The following is a 19,689-nucleotide window of genomic DNA, read 5'->3' as shown; positions in this document are numbered from 1 at the left end:
TGCCAGGTCCATCTTCTCTAACCTCTTCCTCTAACGAACAGAAACATCAAGAGCACAGGCCCTTCCAAGATGCTCATCCTGGGCCAACTGCGACTCACCCTCGAGGATCTCCTGGCCCAGAGTAGGGGGCTGGGAGTCATCTGTGCGGAAGTCAGAGGTGTGTGCTGGGCTCAGGGACTCACTCTGCTGGGGGCTGGGGCTTGAGTTGGTGCTGCTGTCCACCTTGAGTTGATAGACATCAGACACAGAACTCTGGTTGCTGTTTTCATCTGAAAACCAAACATGACAAAGGCAACAGCTGAGAGTAGTCATTTTTCTTGAGAGTAACGGTACAAGAGCCAAGAGCCTGGTGTCTCCTTAGACAGCCATGGGCACGACCAAACACAATGATCGCTGCTGCAGATGCCCCCGGAACCGAAGGCAAACAAACAAAGGTAGGGCAAATTATCCACAGTCTAATAAGAGAGTTCATTTAAACATTTTCTGTTTCACAACATATAGTCTCAGTGCCAGATGCAGCCAAAATCTTTAAGTTCACGCAACATTTACATTTCAGGAAGGTCAGGGTATACTTAGTAATCCCTTCTTTCTTACTCACCAAGTATAGTTTGGACCGGGTATTTTCTCACTGTCCAGTGGAAAGGAGTGAAGTAGCTGTGCCTCTCAACCTTCTCACAACACAAGAGGTGTAGAAAATGCTAAAATCTGCCTGGCATTCTTGGCTATCTCAAAGAGCGTGGTGCTATCTAGAGGCGGTCACTCGGGCCCTTCAGTGGCCCAGGCTCCACTTGGCCACCTCAAGGACCAAGAAATTCCCATCTGGCATAGTCTGTCTGAAGGCTTAAAATCACCACCTAAGTTAAAAACTAAGGAGTTAAAAGCTCCTTCCTTTCCCTCCCCTCCAGCAGCTGGTCACCAAATCTGGTCCAGCCTACCGCTCTGACATCCGTGGTGTTCATTCCTTCCTCTCCTGCCACCTTAGTTCAGGCCTCCTTGTCTCTGGCTTGGCCTCCTGCAACAGGCACCTGACTGCCCTTCCTTCAGTCTCCTGTACTCCAGCCCACACTTCACACCGTTGCCAGAGAGATCCCTCTAAATCCTTCAGCGGTTCTCTGCTGCACAAAGGATACAATTCAAACTCCAGGGCTACCCTGGGCAGGCACAGATAGCCCTATCACAACTTACAAAATCTTTTCTGACCTACAGGCTTACTGACGACTGTTCCTCCACACAGCAGGCTTCCACACTGCGGCCTCGGCTCCAGCGAAGCGGACTAACCTAAGGCCTGCTTCAAGCACAGGTGTCCGGTATGACCTGCTCTTTCTGGTCTTCCTGGAAGGTCCCGATACATGCCACCAATCGGCTCGAGCACCGCTTCCTCCGTGTCCCAGGTTCCTCTGGGTGACCACCCTATTATGCTCCTGTCGTACCCTGTGCACACCTACGTTTACTATTTTACACACCAATTTCCACTGTGCTCTGTGCAAGCAGGCTCGGGGGCTTACTTGTCCTGTCCTTGGATCTCCAGTGCAGTACCCGGTACCTGGCACACAGTAGGAGTTCAGCAAATGTTCACTGAATGAAAGGGATGCGATGTAGGCCAGATTGAGGAAACGGAGCCTCGGATGTTTCCCAGAGCTTTGTGATTATTGGCCACCCCACACATAACTAGAAAACTGTTCCCTCGTATTCTCCTTCCCCCACCATGCTCACTGACCTCGGGTGGCTGGGGGAGATGGGGAGAGGATCCCTGCACACTCCCAGCCTCGTTCCAAGCCCTTTCTAGTCTTTACTCCTACAAAGACCACGATCTTCTATGCTAAAACGGAAGCAACATTCTATTGTAAAAAGAATAAAGCTCTGTCACTTTTGAGCTTAGGCAAACACCTCTTCTCGGAGTATCGGCTTCCTTCAATAGGGATGATGATAACCGCTTACTTTAGGTCACAGGCCGAGGGGAAGAACAAAAATGAGAAGCTCAGTGCTTCTGAACAGCAGCCACCACACAGGTGTGAAGGCAGTACTGGGACCACAGTGCTGACACAGGCGGGACACTTACTGCAGGCTGGTTCCAGAGGCGGAACTTTTGCTGACAGTGGATGGGAGAGGCCCTAGCTTTGGGTGGCCTGGTCTAAGGCCATATATACAGTCTAAAGAAAAGAGCTTCTCATCCAGAGAACCAGAACCTGACACGAAGCCTGCCACTTACTAGTTATGTACCTCGAGATATGGAACTTCATCTCTCTGAGCCTCGGTTTCCCTACATGGAAAATGAAGCTGCTATCATCTACTTTGCAGGGTTGCTGTGAGGCTTAAATTAAAAGACTTGATGTAAAGTGCCAGCAAGATACCAACAAAACAGCAGGCACTGAAGTGACACGCAAAGCTATTCTTCTCATTATTAATGGGTTCATCTAAGTGCTGCTTTTCCTGCAAGGAAGACATACGGATGCAACTCACCCTGGAATTCAAGAAGGAGAGAGGAATTGGCTGAAGCATCAGAGGGAAAGCCATTAGGTTCCCGGGCTGCTGAACTGTTCGATTTTGACTTTTCTTTCTAGAAAAGGAAAAAAAGAGGAATATGACACAGCCAAGTGGGAGACCCACAGAGAGGGAGAAGGGTGCTAGTAAGACACCACAGAGGTCTGGATTACGACTGAACAGGAATAATGACAACAGTTTGAGAATCCAGGACCCAAGGAATCACAGAATCCTGGACAAGGTGTCCCCAAGTCTCAGTGTCTCTATGCTGTAAAACGGACCCTTCCAGCACTAATATGACTCAAAAGTGAGAAACAGATACGTAGGCTTCCACTAGAGCTCCCTGCAGTTCTCTTCTGCTTCCTGCCCTGAGCGAATGCTCTATCCAACTTGTTCCCTGTGTGGATGGACAGGAAATACAGAGTACTGATTTGAGAAGGATTCTTGTTTGCGTAGCACAGCAGGAAAAAGTGAAAGAATGGACAAAGAAAGGAGTCGCTTTATATGTAATGCAAGCAGTGACGGGACAAAGGGGCCCCTCTAGTACGATTCCTGACAATCAACCCATCCACTCAAAATGATCACCCCATGTCTACCTCTGCCTAGAACATCATTTCCTTCAAGCAGGATGCAGGTTACACACATGGGTGACCACAGTGCGGAGGTAAGCACCAGCTTGCAACACAGGAGCCCACAGGAAAGGAAATAATCCATGCGAACATTTGCAAGTGAGAGCAGCCAAAGTTTAAATCTGGGTAATCTCAAATTTACTAATTTATACTTTTTATACAAGTCTATTTATTGCACATGCATTTAATATTTGGTAACAGCTCTCAATCCTCTCTCTGCAACGAGTCAACTGTACACACTCGTGCACGTCTTTCCCTTCATTCTTTCCACATGCAGACATAATTTTAAGGCAATTGCACTTTACATTTCACCACATGAACTACAGAAACACAAATTTTACTAGCTGCATTATATTCCATAAACCGTAATTCACTTAATCACTTCTTACCTATTGGTAATTTTTTATAAATGTTTATTTATTTTGAGAGAGAGAGAGAGAGAGAGAGAGAGAGAGAGAGAATGAATCCCAAGCAGGCTCCACGCTGTCAGCATGGAACCCGACTCAGGGCTTGATCTCGCGAGCTGCAAAATCATGACCTGAGCTGAAATCAGGAGTCAAAATGCTTAACTGACTGAGCCACCCAGCTACCCCTCACCTATTGGCCGTTTAGCTTTAACTTATTTCGGGTTGTTTTGTTTTGTGTTTTTTTTTTCGGTTTGTGTTTATTTAATGCCACTAGGAATAAAGCCACAATGCTCAACTTTCACTTCTTCTCTGGGTCATTTTATTTTGATATATTCACACACAAAATATTCCTTCTAGATCAAAAAGTATAAACATATGATGTTTCTTGAAATACACTGTACCTCATGACTCTCTAAAAGGATCATAGCAATGTATTTGGTACAGATGCCAACATCTGGCTTCATCATTTTTTCCTGATCTCTCATTTGTTTTAATTTTAACGATTCTGTGTTCTGTAAGATACGTATTCAGTTTGAAAATTCTGAAAATACAGAAAAAGGAAATCACCTGTACAACCAGACAACCTATCTATATATTTGTATGAAGACGGATCATGATATAATATTGCAACCTATTTCCCTCCCCCAATTATCTGTATTAAAAACATTTTCCAGGGCACATGGCTGGCTCGGTCAGTGGAGCGTGCGACTCTTGCTCTTGAGGCTCTAAGTTTGAGCCCCATGCTGAATGGAGAGAGGACTTAAAAATAAAATCGTTAAGGGGCGCCTGGGTGGCTCAGTCAGTTAAGGGTCCAACTTCTGCTCAAGTCATGATCTCACAGTTTGTGGGTCTGAGTCCCGCATTGGGCTCTGTGCTGACAGCTCAGAGCCTGGAGCCTGCTTCAGATTCTGTGTCTCCCTCTCTCTCTGCCCCTCCCCCACTCACGTGCCCGCCCTCCCCCCAAAAAATAAAAACATCAAAAAAAATTTTTTTAATCTTTAAAAAATGTTTTCCCCTGTCACTTGAATACTCTTCTAGAACATCTTTTATAATGGTTACAAAGCTTTACAAGAGAACAGGTGCATGATAACTTAATGAATTCTCCACAATACAGTCTATTTTGTTTGCAATTCTTAAACACTCTGAACCATATTATAATGCTCAACGATGTAGATGTACCTTGTACACATCATGATTATCTCCTGAAAATAAGTTCCTAGAGATAAAACTTCTAGATCAAAGGGATAAACATTTTGAAAACGATCCCCCCTCCACACTTCTAGCCATGGCAGCTCAGAGTCCCCTGGGAATAAAAACTGAGTGCACAGAAGAAACTAACCAGACTCCAGAGGAAACAAGCACCAGGAAAGACAAGAAACAGAACAAGCTATACCGGAAGAAGGACACTAACAGGACACGAGAATTTCAATAAAACACTGTAGGTCTCCTCAGAAAGAAGAGGATACTGGAAAGTTGTTCTGAAGAACCACCAACTTGAGGAAATTTGGTGTGAATGATGTAATTGTAATAACAGGACAAACATACAAAAAATAAGCAAGGATACAGAAAATTTGGGTAACATAATAAATGCTTGTTTATTGTTTAATTTCGTACCTAGAGAGTATATTTGTTTTAATCACAAGTGAATGGTCCAAAAATCAATCATGTACTAGACCAGATAAAAAAAAGTCCCGATAATCCCAAAGAACGAATATCCTACCAATTCAATAAAATCAGAACACCACTTTTAAAAAGACAGCTAAAAAATAATCCCACACAGGGGCACCTGTGTGGCTCAGTCGGTTGGGCGTCCGACTTTGGCTCAGGTCATGATCTCACAGTTGGTGAGTTTGAGCCCCGTGTCGGGCTCTGTGCTGATGGCTCAAAGCCTGGGGCCTACTTTGGATTCTGTGTCTCCCTCTCTCTCTGCTCTTCCCCCACTCATGTTCTGTCTCTCTCTCCTTCAGAAATAAATAAACATTAAAAAAAATTCTTTTTTAAATCTCACATCTAGAAATTAAAAATCATCGTATTAAACTTTGGATTAGGGCGCCTGGGTGGCTCAGTCAGTTAAGGGTCCAACTTCGGTTCACGTTGCGATCTCATGGTTTGTGAGTTTGAGCCCCACTTCAGGCTCTGTGCTGACAGCTCAGAACCTGGAGCGTGCTTCGGATTCTGTGTCTCCCTCTCTCTCTCTGCCCCTCTGCTGCTTGTGCTCTCCCTCAAAAATAAATAACCATTAAAAAAAATAATCAAAATAAAACAAACAAACTTTGGGTTAAAAAGGGAAACTAAAGAGGAATTTATAAAAAACTTAAAACAATTACACTATCGATGACATTTTGATATGCATATATGTCAAAATTTGGGAGACAACTAATGTGAAAAAAAAATTTGTTTTCAGTAATCTCTATGCCCAAGACGGGGCTCAAACTCACAAGATCAAGAGTCGCATGCTCCACCGACTGAGCCAGCTAGACATCCCTAAAGTGAAATGTATTTTTTTAAAAGAAAACAAAGCTGGAAAAAAAGTGCTAAGTTTAATACAAGGAGCTAGAAAAAGTACAACAGAGTAAACCCAATAAAACATAAAAGGAAAGAACAATGGCAACAACTAACGAAATAGAGAACAAAGCAAACAAAAGATGAACAAAAATTACGAGATTTTTTTGATAAAGATTTTAGGAGAGACAATAAACTCGATCATATTATGGAAATATGAATATTATGAATAACTACATACCAATACATTTGAAAACTCTGATCAGTGTTCTTCAGCAGGGGTGTTGCTGGCATTTGAACAGGGCCAATTAATTCTTTATTATACAAGACTGAGTCATGAACTGCCAAAAGGTTAGCATTACTGGCCAACAGGGAAGTGCCCTGCCTCATTTCTACACACTTCTGGGGAAATGAAGAAAGGCGGAGGACCTAACACTACACTCTCCTAAAGAACCAATTTCTGGGAAATACATAAAATGCAAAATAAATGCCAAAAAAAGAGAAAATCTAAATACACCAATCACCATTAAAGCCACCATAACAATCATCCCTCAACCAAAAGCCCAGAAAGTACTAAAAGTGAGTTCTACCAAACTTAATTTTGTTCTAGAAATCAAAAGAGAGGGGCAATTGCCTCATTTGTTTTAGGAGGCTAATGTAATCTTAATGCCATAACAAGGTAAGGATAATATATTAAAAGAAAATTATAGGCCAATTTCACTTATGACCCAGATGCAAGTACCTCAAATGAAGTATCTTAAATGTGAATTGAACACCAGGTTATATGTGGGGAAGCATATCCAAGTAGAATTTCTCTTAGGCATGTAAGAATGTAAAAGGGTCAACATCAGAAATTTTATTAATTCACCATACTAATACATTAAAGATTAGAGGAGGCAAATCACATGAACATTTCAGTAAACTCAGGAAAAGCAGCTGGATCAAGTCTAACATCTATTCATAATTTTTAATAAATCTTAGAAAGCTAAAAAGAAAAGGGAATATTTATTTTATTATTATTATCATTAATATTTCAGAGGTAGCACACACTAGCACGAGAGAGGGGCTGAGAGAGAGGGAGAGAGAGAATCCCAAGCAGATTCCATGCTCAGCGCTGAGCCCGATGTGGGCTTGATCCCGTGACCCTGGGATCATGACCTGAGCCGAAATCAAGAGTGGGATGCTCAACCAACTGAGCCATCCAGGCACCCTGGGAAGTTTTATTTTGATAAAGGCTATCTTCCCAATAAACCTACAGCAAGAGAGAAAACTCGCCCTACTTAATATTAATAAATACTAAAAACTGATGGTAAATAAAAATCATTCCAGTGCAGGAGGAGATAAAATTACAACAAAACAGAATGGAGAGCTGAAAAACAGATCTAGATATGAATATGGCACACAACACAGATGACATCCCAAGTCAGCGGAGAAAGAATAGATTGTTTAATAAACAGTATTAGGTGAAAAAGCTCTCTGTATGAAGGAAAATTAAAATTAGATCCAGATCTCCATCATTAAAAAACAACAATAGCCAAAAACCTAACAGGACCAACTCTTGATTTTGGCTCAGGTCACGATCTAACAGTTCATGAGTCTGAGCTCTGTGTCAGGCTGTGCACTGACAGTGCGGAGCCTGCTTGTGATTCTCTCTCTCCCTCTCTCTCTGCCCCTCCCTGGCTCACACTGTCTCTCTCTCTCTCAAAATAAATAAAGAAACCTAAGAAAAAACCCAAAACCTAACAGAAGATGGAGATGTTCTTTATGACCATGCAGTGGAGAATAATTTTCAAACAAGATTCAAAAAGCAAAACCCGTATGAAAAAATTTGTTTGACACAAAATTAAAGGACATTATTGACAAAGTTCTCAGACAGGTGACATGTCAGACAGATGCCTGCAATGTACAAAAGTGACCAGAGTTTTCTGTAGCTACGGTATCAATGAATCCATGCAAATCAGAAAAGACAGGAAACCCAATACAAAAAATGCAAAAGAAATCAGAGAAGAGGTATTTAAATGGATAAAAGGAAGTATGAATGGAAACCTGAAGAGAGACAATTATCAACCTCCTGACTAATCAGAGAAATGCAAAATAAACAAAGAGCTTGAAGACTGGCAGGACTGGTTATATCCAATGCCATGAAGTTGTGGCAGTGTGAGCCCCCGGGTACCCCTGGGGAAGTGTACTAACTACGCTGGTGCAGCCCTTCTCGAGAGAGATTGGGCAGCAGTCAGTAAAAACAATTCGCGTGCACGCCCCGGGACAGCAATCCCACTCCTGGGCATCTAACCCACGAGTCCTCCAGAAGAATGGGACGGTTTAGGGGATGTCATCTGTGCTACCAAAAAGCTAGAGCTTTTGGTAGAAAGTACAGACACAGACCCATATTTGGACACTTGAAATACGACAAAGGTGGCTCTACAGAGCAGGAGGAAAAGAACAATCTTTTCAATAACTGGCGCTGGGACAAATGCACATCCACGTGGAAAAAAAATGACATCAGGCCCTTACTTCAAAATACACAGAAATCAGTGCCAGGTGTGTTATAAATGGGAACTGAATAATGAACTTTTAGAAGACTACACGGAGATGATCTTTGTGGCCTCAAAGAAGGAAAAGGTAATTATTAAAAAAAAGATTAATTAATTCGCCTACATTAAAATTCAAAACTTTCAGGGGCCTGGCTGGCTCAGTCAGGATAGCATGTGACTCTTCATCTCAGGGTCGTGAGTTCAAGCCCCACCGTGGGTGTAGAGATTACTTAAACATAACACCTTTAAAAACAATTTTTTTTTTAAAGTTATGTACTCAAGGCAGCCTAAAGAGAGTGCAAAGACAAGCCATGGAATGGAAAAAGGTATGAAAAGTATACAATCGATGAAGGCTTTGTGTCCAGAATATAGAAAATTCCTGTAAGTCACAAGGAAAAAAACAATCAAAGAGACTTAAAGAGCCACTTTCTGAAACAGGAAATCCAAAAGGTTCAGTCCTAAACATTAAAAACATGTTCAAACTCATTAGTTATTACATAAGTAGTCACCAAACTAAAATCACAACTTATCTTTACATATAAGTAACAATACCAACTGTTGAGGATTTGGTGCAATGAGAACTCTATTCCTGGTGGGAATGTAAATTGGTACAACCACTCTGAGAAACAGTTTAGCATTAGCTACTCTAGGTCAACATACGTACACTCTAAGACCCAGCAATTCCACTCGTAAGAATATCTCCTAGGAAAACCCATGCACAGGCTGACCCATATACTGAATAAGAATGTTCACAGGAGCATTGTTTCTATTACCCCAAATGGGGAACAACCCAAAAAGCCATCTACAGGAGGATCAGAGAGGTAAATCAGGGCACGAGGCCTATAATAAAATTCCAAACAGCAATGAAAAGGGACAAATGGCTCCAAAGATAACATGGGTGAATGTTACCAACCTAACGCCGAGCACAAAAAGCAAGACACAGGAAAACAGACACTTCATGATGCTGTTTATATAAACTTAAAAATGTTTACAAAGGACTAGAGAAGTGGTAAGAAAAGCAAAAGTAGGAAAGAGAATTCTAGCGGGGGAGGGGACACCATCAAGAGTCAAACACAGGCCTCTGGGGAAGTTGGCAATGCTCTGTTTGTTGACCTGGGTGGTTTTTACAAGGGTACTAGTTTTATGTTTTTTCATTATACTGACCGTACATTTATGTTTTATATACTGTCTGTATGTGTTTGATATTTGACCTTTTTAAAAACAATTAGAGAAGAAAAGTTGGAGACAATCTACGTGTTTGTCACTTAGGGAAAGTAGATAAATGTGGTCATTGCATATAAGAAAATACAATGCAAGATTCGAAGTTAATAATTCTATTCACGGCTACAGAAAGCACAGTGCTCTATAAATTTTAAAACATGAACATGATACAATGCTGTGTATTTTTCAAGAATACACAGCTATGCACATAAACCCATGGAAGAGGAATTTAAAAAGTATATATATATATTTAAAACACATATAATGTACTATAACGGACAGCTATTTGGCTAAGAGCAAGAGTCAGCAAACTTCTTACAAGGCCATGTAAGAAATATTTAGACTTTGCAGGTTTTTAGGTCTTATGGCAATTACTCAACTCTGCCATTTGAACTCAAAAGCGGCCACAGACAATAAGGAAATCAACAGGCATGGCTGTGTACTAATTAAACCATACTATCACAGGGAGCAGGCTGAGGGTGTGGTTCATCGAGCCTTGAAAAAGAGGAATGGGTTAAGGAAAGGAAATAAAAGGGGGTAAAGAAAGAGAGACTTTCCATGGATCAACCACAGAGGGTGCCCCTGATGTACTTGCAGCTCAATTCTGGGGAAATAAATTCCTTTATAATTAAGAGACAATCAAGGAAAGAAAGGAAGGAAGTAAATGGTACCTTTTTGTTGTTTTGATTTTCTTCCACACTTACCTCCTTGCTGTCTGTTACAGGAACCCATTTAAATATCCTAAGGGATGTGTCACCCACAGTCACCCACTTTTTCTCCCTGAAAGAAAGACACTTCTTAAAACCGATAAATAATGAAACAGATTTTCTGTTCATAATGTGATTTTATACTTCTCAGCAACTTACTCCTTCAATCTTTTACAAATAACTTTTTTTAATGTTTATTTAATTTTGAGGGGGGGGTGGATCTGAAGCAGGCTCCACGCTGACAGCAGAGAGCATGACAAAGAGCTCAAGCTCACCAACCGGGATGTCAGGACCTCAGCCCAAGTCAGACGCTTAACTGACTGAACCACCCAGATGCCCTCCCACCAATTTTTAAATTTATTTTAGTAACCTCTGCACCCAACATGCACTCAAACTCATGACCCTGACATCAAGAGTCACATGCTCTTCCAACTGAGCCAGCCAGGCACCCCACATTCCTTCGATCTTAAATGCCTTCCAAACTTCCTCTCCATCAAATTATACTTTACCTTTTGATGCAAAATCAACCCTTCCAAAAAGACGTCTCTGTCAAATTCCTTTGGGTCCAAACCCTCTACTTGCCTTTCCTCGTGTGCAGTGTACCAAAGCCCTTCTTACCTCACTGACTACACCAAGTACTGGCACATTTTCACACTCTGGTATCTACCTGGCATTACTTCTTTATTTTCCAAAAATGAATTCAATTCCACTGATGTTTACAAAGCCCTATTATACAAGACCCTGCAGAAGACAAAGGATGTGTTAAGATACGGTCCTGACCTCGGGAGCACAAAGAAATAACAAGTCAAGTAAGGAAATCAGTGTAACACATGAAGGTGATAAGGAAGTTGAGAAGGCTGCAAGACGGTTGAGATGAGGACATCACCTGGCAAGGGGAACTCCTAGGACCCCTGTGGAACTCTAGGTTGAAACATGATTCTGTTTCAAAATAATCTCAGGAACAGGACAGGATGCTTCCAAGTCTTACACTGGTTTCTGAAAGAGGTGAAGACTAAGCCACAAAAAGACTGCTTTAAGGTTTTATCTTACAAAGGAAGTTACTTAAAAAAGGAGCAGTTTTTCCCCCATTCTTGAATAAGGACGAGATTATGGACAAGCAGAGTTGGGGAGCCTGAAGTATGACTTCTGAAAATTTCAAGTCCAAATGTGAGGTTACAAAAAAAGCAAAAAAAGTAACTGTTGTGCCTGCTGATATTGAGAATGCTGTTCAGCAAATAGAAAGAAGAATGAACTACACACTTAAGACACTGAAATTAATTCCTATACAGAGCACTCCACTTTCTCATTTATTCAATAAATATTTGCTACACATGACCCTGTGCTAAACCCTGGGCACACAGGGAGCAAGATATACGGTCCCTAGCCTCACAGAGCCTCCATTTCAATTGGAAACAGATACCAAACAACTCACTTCACAGTCGCTTAATCATTAGGTTTAACCACATCAAATTTCCACTTGTGTTAAGTTGAAAAGTCAAATATAGGAAATATCTTACAATTCAACCTAATACAATTGAGGAAAGTACTATGAAAGGGACCTGATTTAGACTGGGGATTTTGAAAGGTGTCCCTTGAGAAAGCAATTAAAAAAAACATTTTTTTTTAATGTTTATTTATTTTTGAAAGAGAGAGACAGAGTGTGAGTTGGGGAGGGGCAGAGAGAGCGGGAGACACAGAATCCAAAGAGGGCTCTAGGCTCTGAGCTGTCAGCACAGAGCCTGACAAGGGGCTTGAACCCATGAGCCATGAGATCATGACCTGAGCCAAAGTCAGATGCTTAACTGACTGAGCCACCCAGGTGCCCCGAGAAAGCAATTTTTGAGCAGATCTAGTAGTTAACTAGGCAAGGAGGAAGAGAGGGTAGAGAAGGATGCCTGGCAGGACATGGCTCCAGCTGAAAGATGGCCATCAACCCCCCAGGAAAAGAGGGCAGTTTGAACCAGGTGGGTAAGGTAGGAAGGATCATCTTTGATCTTTGGTCTTTAACCTAAGAGCAAGAAGGGTTCACTGAAGCGTTGTTTCTTAAGCGGGGGAGTGCTATGATAATATTTACACTGGAAAGAAAGTGAAATCACTCTGACTGCAATGTGATGAATGGACTGAGTAATGAGGAAGAGTTGAAGCAAGGAGACCATAGAAGCTAAGAGTTCCAGGTGAGAGGATGGTCATCTGGCCTAAACTGCAGGTAGGAACAGAAACAGCCAGAAGACAAAGATGTGCCGATTCTTAGGTTTCACCAAAAAACCCCAGGATTAGATTTGGAGGGGAAAAGAAATCATTGTTTAACTAGTATGTATGAGTCCCAACTACAATAAAGACTTTACATATAAAGAGATAAGGAACTTAAACTTGAGTAGAAATGAATAAACACGCAAAAGAAAAAAAAATTCCAAGGTAACAACGCCTCTAAAAGGGGGTGGAGGACGAAGGGCTGGAAGTCTCCCGCTGAGGGAGTTAACCCCTACTTGGGCTTTAAAACTATTACTAGCTGTCAGCTAGAGAAAAGCGCTCATGAACTTGGTGCAACAGTTGTCTGTTAAAGTTTAATGTGAAAATACATCAAAGTTCCTAATACAAAATAGGCGGTTTGGGGTGCTTGAGTGCTCGGTTGAGCCACCGACTGTTGATTTCGGATCAGATCATGATCCCCCTGTCTGGCTCTGCGCTGAGTGTGGAGACCGCTTGGGATTCTGTCTACCCCTCTGTCCTTCTCCCCCACTCGCTAGCTCTCTCTAAAAAAAACAAAACAAAACAAAAAAAACAAAATAGGCCGTCAACCGGCCCTGCAATGAACATTACACCAGCCGTTTCCAAATGAGGGTGGGGTCTCAACTGCTTAACCAACAGCTGGCAGCACCAAGGAAAAAACGCCTACCCAGTTGGCTGCGTGTGGACCGGTATCAGGAGAAAGAGAGGGAGTTTGATTCCGATGACCACGCCTGTTCTCGTGACAGGTAGGTTCAGCGTGAGCTCTCACCAAACTTACAGCGAGTTACTACGCAGAGCGCTCGGTCTGGCCGGCGGGGACCCCCCAGGGATTGTTAGAGATATTATTTGGGGCAGTTAAGAACGCAAAAGGCTCCTGAAGCAGGCGGGCGCAGGGACAGAACCGCGGAGCCCGGCGTCCAAAAGAGGTCCCGCGGCCCCAGCGCGGCCGGAAGTCGGCAGACCCTCTGGGAGACGCGCGACCCTTGGGCAGGTGGGCGGGCCTCGCGAGCCGGGCGACCCGCTGATTGGTGGCGGCCGCGCGCCCTCTGACCTCACGCCGACGCGAGCTGCACCCTCCTCCCGCCTTCTCCCGCTCCCCCCTCCCCCCAAGCGCCTGCCGGTCGGCTCCCACCCTGCCAGCTGGTACCGCGCTCTTCTGGGCCAGGGCCGGCGACTACCACCGGCACTCTCTGCCCCAGCCCCTCACCATTTCCGCACTTTCTCGATGGCCGCCATCACCTTCTTGATGTCGTCCTTGGCCCGACTGCGGGTCTCGGCCCGGACCGACCGGCCCGACATGGCGGCAGCGGGAGCGGCGGGGGCTGGGACACTGCTCCCAAGACACGGGGAATCGCGCGCCTCACGCGCCGCCGCCCGCCCGCCGCAGCAGCGTCACAGCGGCAGTCTCCCCCTCTGTGCGCGCGTGCGCGAGGAAGCGCGCGCACCCACCCGCCTCTTGGGGCTCAAGGCCTCAGCGCGCCTGCGCGCCCCGCCCCGGGCGTCCCTCCCTAAGCGCCCCGGGAGTCCCCTCGGCCCCCACGCAGGCCGGGATGCGCGGCGGCCAGGCGGCACGTGCTGTTGGCAAGGCGAGGTGCGAGGCGCAACCGGTGGGGTCCCTGGCTGTCAAGTGGTTTGGATGTAGGCACCTTTGTCCTCTGGCCTGGGTTGCTGCCATTACCTATGCTTTATGCACTTGACCCTGACGGGTGCGGGGTCCTGTTACCTCTCCAGTGCCCTCGCTTTCCAGTTATACTGCGGTGCTCTAACCACAGAATTTCACACCTTTCTTCAGGATGCCTTCTGACTTTTGCACACACCTGTTCCCTACTTGGAAGTTTCTCATTGCTTTACCTGATTAACTACTTACTCGTTTAACCTCCAGCTCAAACTCAGGGAAACCTTCCCCGATATTCTCGGGTTTCACCTAGCATGCCACATCAATGCCTTATTTAATTCTGCAATCATTAACTGAATGGTGCCTGCCTTGTACAGGGCTCTGTGCTCAATGCAGAGAACGAAAATCTGGGGTTTTGCCTTCAGAGCTTCCAGTTTAGAAAAACCCGTAGACCGGAAAGCAGTCATTTCAAATGTCATTTTATAAATGATAGGCTTAAGGAAGTTCAAGATGCTATAACAGCCCTAATCTACAGGAAGGGTGTCTAGAGGCTTCTGGGAAAATATAACCTTGAAGCTGACCTCTGGAAATAGGGTACATGCAATTGCTCCGAGGCCTGTGTCCACAGACATTGTAGAACATGTTCAATAAGTTCGGGTGAATGTTTAGTTTTGAGTATAGCTCCCTTGCTCTCCCTACCCCACCCCCCAACAGGCATTTATTGATGCCTGCAGTATTAATGGGAGGGTCCTATAGTAGCTGCCTCAGGAGACATGAAGGAAGCAGGTGACCGTTTGAGTTGATTGGTTGGTAGTGGCTACTTCTCTCACCGCTAAAGAAACTTCCTTCTGTGTGCCCCAGAGAAATGCCTCGCTAACTCTGAACTTGACACAGCCTGACTATGTTCAGCCTTTCATGATCAACTAACATCATGGCTTGATAAGCATATGCTGTCTTGCTAATGAGAAGCCCACGAATAACGGCTGCCTGACTGAGGAGTGGAAGAGCTGAAGCAGCATGTGAAGGGAAGGGATGATTCTAGAACTAGTGGAATGAAAGGTGGCACATCTGTTTCTCAAGCCCAAATGATCAAAATAATTCAGTGTAAGTGCTGCCTGAGCACCTGTTATATGCCCTATGGCATATAGGACACTGTGATGCCAAGATGAGTAAGACACACTCGCTGCCCTTGAGGTGAGGATAAGGAAAGCGGTAAGAACATAAAACGAGGCAGAGCATGGCAAGTGCCGTGGAAGAGGCCAGCTCCCTAGAATTCTCCAATCCCATTCGGAGGTCCCCCTGGTCTAAACACACAGCTCAACTCCTGACAGTCATGTCTAACTTCTCTCTCACCCTTGTCCAAGTCCTGGCCAGTCTTCCAGCTGACGTTTCTCACCTATTGCTTCTCTCCACTCCAAGGCTGCTACTCCCTCTAGCAGCTCTAGCCTTCTGTGCCCCTCTCTCCTCCAGCCCCCCCTGCCAGTCCGCCACCTTCCTCAGGCCATCCCCTGCTCTGAAGACCCAGTGAGCTCCCTTTCCCTGCCCACATTTGTGCACCTAGCCCTACATTCCCCCACCTCATCTCCACTGGGACTCTTCCTGCATAAGAGGATGATTAAAGTGAGTACCTACCAACTACTCCCCAAGGGCCACACAAATGCCCTCTGTTGACATCCTTTTCTAAAAAAAAAAAAAAAAAAAAAAAATCACACATTGACATTTTTTAGGTGCAAGCCCTGTGCCAGCTGCTGAGGAGGATGCAGAGATGAGTCAGCCCAGACCTCTGCCTTGGGCAACTTGCATTCAAGACAGTGACTTCCTCTCTCAGAGTAAAAGCCACTACGGTGGCCTGCAATGCCCCATCTGTCCCCAGGCCTCCTCTCACTAACTCTCTGACTTCCTCTCCTAGAACTCTACCCTTTGCTGTCTCTGCTCCAACGACACTGGCCTTCTTTGCTCATCTGAAAACATCCAGCAAAGTTCCTGCCTCAGGGCCTTTGCACTGCAGGTCCCTTTACCTGAAACACCCATACCATATATATTTCATGGCTCATTCTCCCACATCCTTCAGTTCTTTACTCAAATGTTATCTTCTCAATGCAGACTTTCTTAGCCACCTGTGGAAGAATGCAGTATCCATCTCCCTGGCACACTCTGTATCCCCCTTCCACAATTGATTTTTCTCCAGAGCATGCATCACCACCTGAAACACTATTTTACTTGTCTATCTTGCTTATTATCTATCCTTCCTTTCAGTAGTTCTGTGAAGGTAGCAACATGGTCTGTTTTGTTATGTTCACTGATTACCCCTAGTAGCATCTAAAACAAGAGACTGAGGGCACTTGGCTGACTCAGTCGGTACGGCATGCGAGTCTTGATCTTGGGGTCATGAGTTCGAGCCCCATGTTGGGTGTAGAGATTACTTAAAAATAAAATCTTTAAAAAAAAAAATAATAGGGGCGCCTGGGTGGCGCAGTCGGTTAAGCGTCCGACTTCAGCCAGGTCACGATCTCGCGGTCCGTGAGTTCGAGCCCCGCGTCAGGCTCTGGGCTGATGGCTCGGAGCCTGGAGCCTGTTTCCGATTCTGTGTCTCCCTCTCTCTCTGCCCCTCCCCCGTTCATGCTCTGTCGCTCTCTGTCCCAAAAATAAATAAAAAATGTTGAAAAAAAAATAATAATAATAAAATGAAACAGAGCCTGGGACTCAGTAGGTGCTCATTACATATTTGTTGAATGAATACCCCACCTCAATGCATCCTCTTCCATGAAGCCTTCCCCAGGTCACTCTGAGTAGGAGGAAGGATGCCTCCCTTCCCTGAATCCCCACAGGACCCTGAATACAGTCTGCATTACACTCAGCAGCAGGGATTTCCAGGACAGGCAAGAGAAGCCACCCTGAGGACCACAGGACACTGGGTGTACGTCATCCCTCATATGTTCCCAAAGATCCTATGCTTAACCACTTATTTTTGCTTAATTATGCTTAATTATGCTTAACCACAAATATTTACTTTTTAAACATTTATTCATTTTTGAGAGAGAGGGAGCAAGAGAAAGAGAGAGAGCAGGGGAGGGGCAGAGAGAGAGAGGCAGACACAGAATCTGAAGCAGGCTCCAGGCTCTGAGCACAGTCTGACACGGGACTCGAACTCATGAACTGTGAGATCATGACCTGAACCGAAGTCAGATGCTTAGCTGACTGAGCCACCCAGGTGCCCCTCATTTGCTCTTTATTATCTGCTATCCCCTGGAGCATCAGCCCTGTGAGGGTGGGGACCCCATGCTCAAGTCCACCATTACATCCCTAATGCCTAGCACGACACTTACAACAGGAGATGTACTTACTAAAGAGTGATGGAGAATGAATGAATGAATGAATGAATGAATGAATGAATGAATGCCATTCTTTCCCAGCAGACTCTCTTCAGGGCCCACCATCCACCATGTTCTCCCTCTCTGCCCTGTCCATGTGACCTGTAGAGCACCCCACTTTCCCTGTCAGAGTGACATAGCCCCACCGCAGCACTCAGGCTCCCTCAACCAGCACATGTACCTACGGCCCAGCACACTCGCGACGACTGTGGCTCTTCTAAAATCCTTTCTGTGGCTCCCCATTGCCTCAGTGCAAACTTACACTGTGGCATTACTCAGGCCCCCCGATATGACCTTGGTCACAGGGAAACAAGAATGCTAGGAGAGAGAAGCTGGGGCCAGAATCCCAGCTCAGCCACACACTTGTGTCATGGCTTTGCCATAGTCACCTAACCACTCTGAATCCCAGTTTCGTCCGAGTTTTTGTTTTACTTTTCTGTGAAGTGAGTTCGCTAACGACGGCTCTGTACCTCACAGGGTTGTACTGAGGATCTGGTGAGGTGGGAGAGTGGATGAACTTGGGAAAGTACAAAGTGCCTTGCAGGCAGAAATGCTTTTCAGTTTCCAGTGCCACTGCTCTGCCTGTACTTAGTTCCAGCTAAACAAGACGTGTTCCCCGTTCCCTGCACAGACGTCGCACATTCCCAGCTCTGTGCGATGACTCACACTGCCTCTCCCCTGAGCAAGGTCGCTCTCTCTCTCTCTCTGAACCTGCTTACCGCCCTCCTTTTGAAATGCCCACCTCTCAAGACTCACCTCCTCCACTGTGGTCCTCGAAGCATGTAATCCCACCCTTGCTCGGACCCCCAGGGCACTGGGTTCACCTCTGTCGGCCCCCTCCTTTTATTTTACCTTCTGGAAAGCTGAGATCCTCACCAGGCTGCTTCAGTGGAGGACAGGGCCCGAGGAACCTGGTGATGCCCATGGTTCCATCATAGAACCCTGAGTGCCCATCTCCCATGCTGGTATCTGCGAGAACCTGTTTGAAGACAGGCCTCGAGGAGGAAGAGCCTGAACTATGCTGGAGTTCTTCTCCCTTCCCTCCATCTTGGGTTGTGTTAAAAGCCCTGTTGAGAGAGAAGACAGAGGACCAGGATCAGGGTGGTCTTTCTGTGAAAGGCACTTTGCAGCTGTACTCCCCTGCAAGGCCACAGAGGCCCAAGAACCAGTCCTGAGGCATAAGGGAAACCTAGGAGTGCTTGTGAAGGACTCCCCATGCCTTTGTAAGCTGGGACAGTGAACTGGAATTCCTTGAGAGGTTGTATGGGCTAAAAATGGAAGGTTCAAGAAGGACTTTAAAATATTCACAGGCGGTGGGTCCCTCATGCATTGCTAACGAGCAGTGCCAGGAAGTGAGAAACAAGAGTACAGCCAGCAGTGAGGAGCTTCGCACCGTGGGAGCGCTCTCCTTTCTCTCTCCCGGCCATCCTGGTGGCGGCTCTTGGTTGGGGCCGGCCGCACCTAAGGCAGGAAGACGGTGGCTGCAAAGGAGATGAAAAAGTCGCTGGAGTCAATCAGCTCTAGGCTCCAGCTTGTTATGGAAAGTGGAATGTACTTGCCAGGGTACGAGCTGACCGAAAATGATCAGGCATGGCGAAGTGGAACTGGTCACCCTCGCCAACAACTGCCCAGCCTTGAGGAAACCTGAAAAAGAATACTGTGCCACGTTGGCCAAAACGACGGCGGCAACAATGCTGAGTTGGGCACGGCTTGTGGGAAATACGGGAGCTTGCACGCTGGCTATCACTGATCCAGGTGATTCTGACATCATTAGAAGCATGCCAGAAGGGACTGGTGAAAAGTCAATCACACAAAATTTCTCTTTAATAAAACCGGCCAGGGCGCCTGGGTGGCTCAGTGGTTACGCGCCTGACTCTTGGTTTCGGCTCAGGTCACGACCTGGCGGTTTGTGGGCTTGAGCCCCACGTCGGGCTCTGCGTCGACACTGCAGAGCCTGCTTGGGATTTTCTCTCGCCCTCTCTGCCCCTTCCCT

At 45.5% G+C, this 19,689-nt stretch overlaps 1 protein-coding gene and 1 pseudogene across 1 annotated transcript in view; one reads left to right on the top strand and one right to left on the bottom strand.

Moving 5' to 3' along the window:
* The window catches only part of BCL7B (BAF chromatin remodeling complex subunit BCL7B), a 16,093-nt gene extending 1,906 nt beyond the window's left edge, over window positions 1-14,187 (bottom strand). Inside the window, exons 1-4 of the mRNA XM_049639230.1 lie at window positions 13,918-14,187; window positions 10,479-10,554; window positions 2,461-2,557; window positions 99-269 (exon numbers count right to left, since the gene is read on the bottom strand). Coding sequence (XP_049495187.1) covers window positions 99-269; window positions 2,461-2,557; window positions 10,479-10,554; window positions 13,918-14,009 — 436 coding nt within the window. The 5' untranslated portion in view covers window positions 14,010-14,187. The remainder of the gene's footprint in view (window positions 1-98; window positions 270-2,460; window positions 2,558-10,478; window positions 10,555-13,917) is intronic.
* LOC125928658 (uncharacterized) lies at window positions 14,008-19,689 on the top strand (annotated as a pseudogene).

Source organism: Panthera uncia, chromosome E3 (genome assembly GCF_023721935.1).
Source record: "Panthera uncia isolate 11264 chromosome E3, Puncia_PCG_1.0, whole genome shotgun sequence".
In the NCBI taxonomy this organism is placed as follows: Eukaryota; Metazoa; Chordata; class Mammalia; order Carnivora; family Felidae; genus Panthera; species Panthera uncia.
Note: the sequence above shows the minus strand (reverse complement) of the source record. Positions and strands in the feature narration are given on the sequence as shown.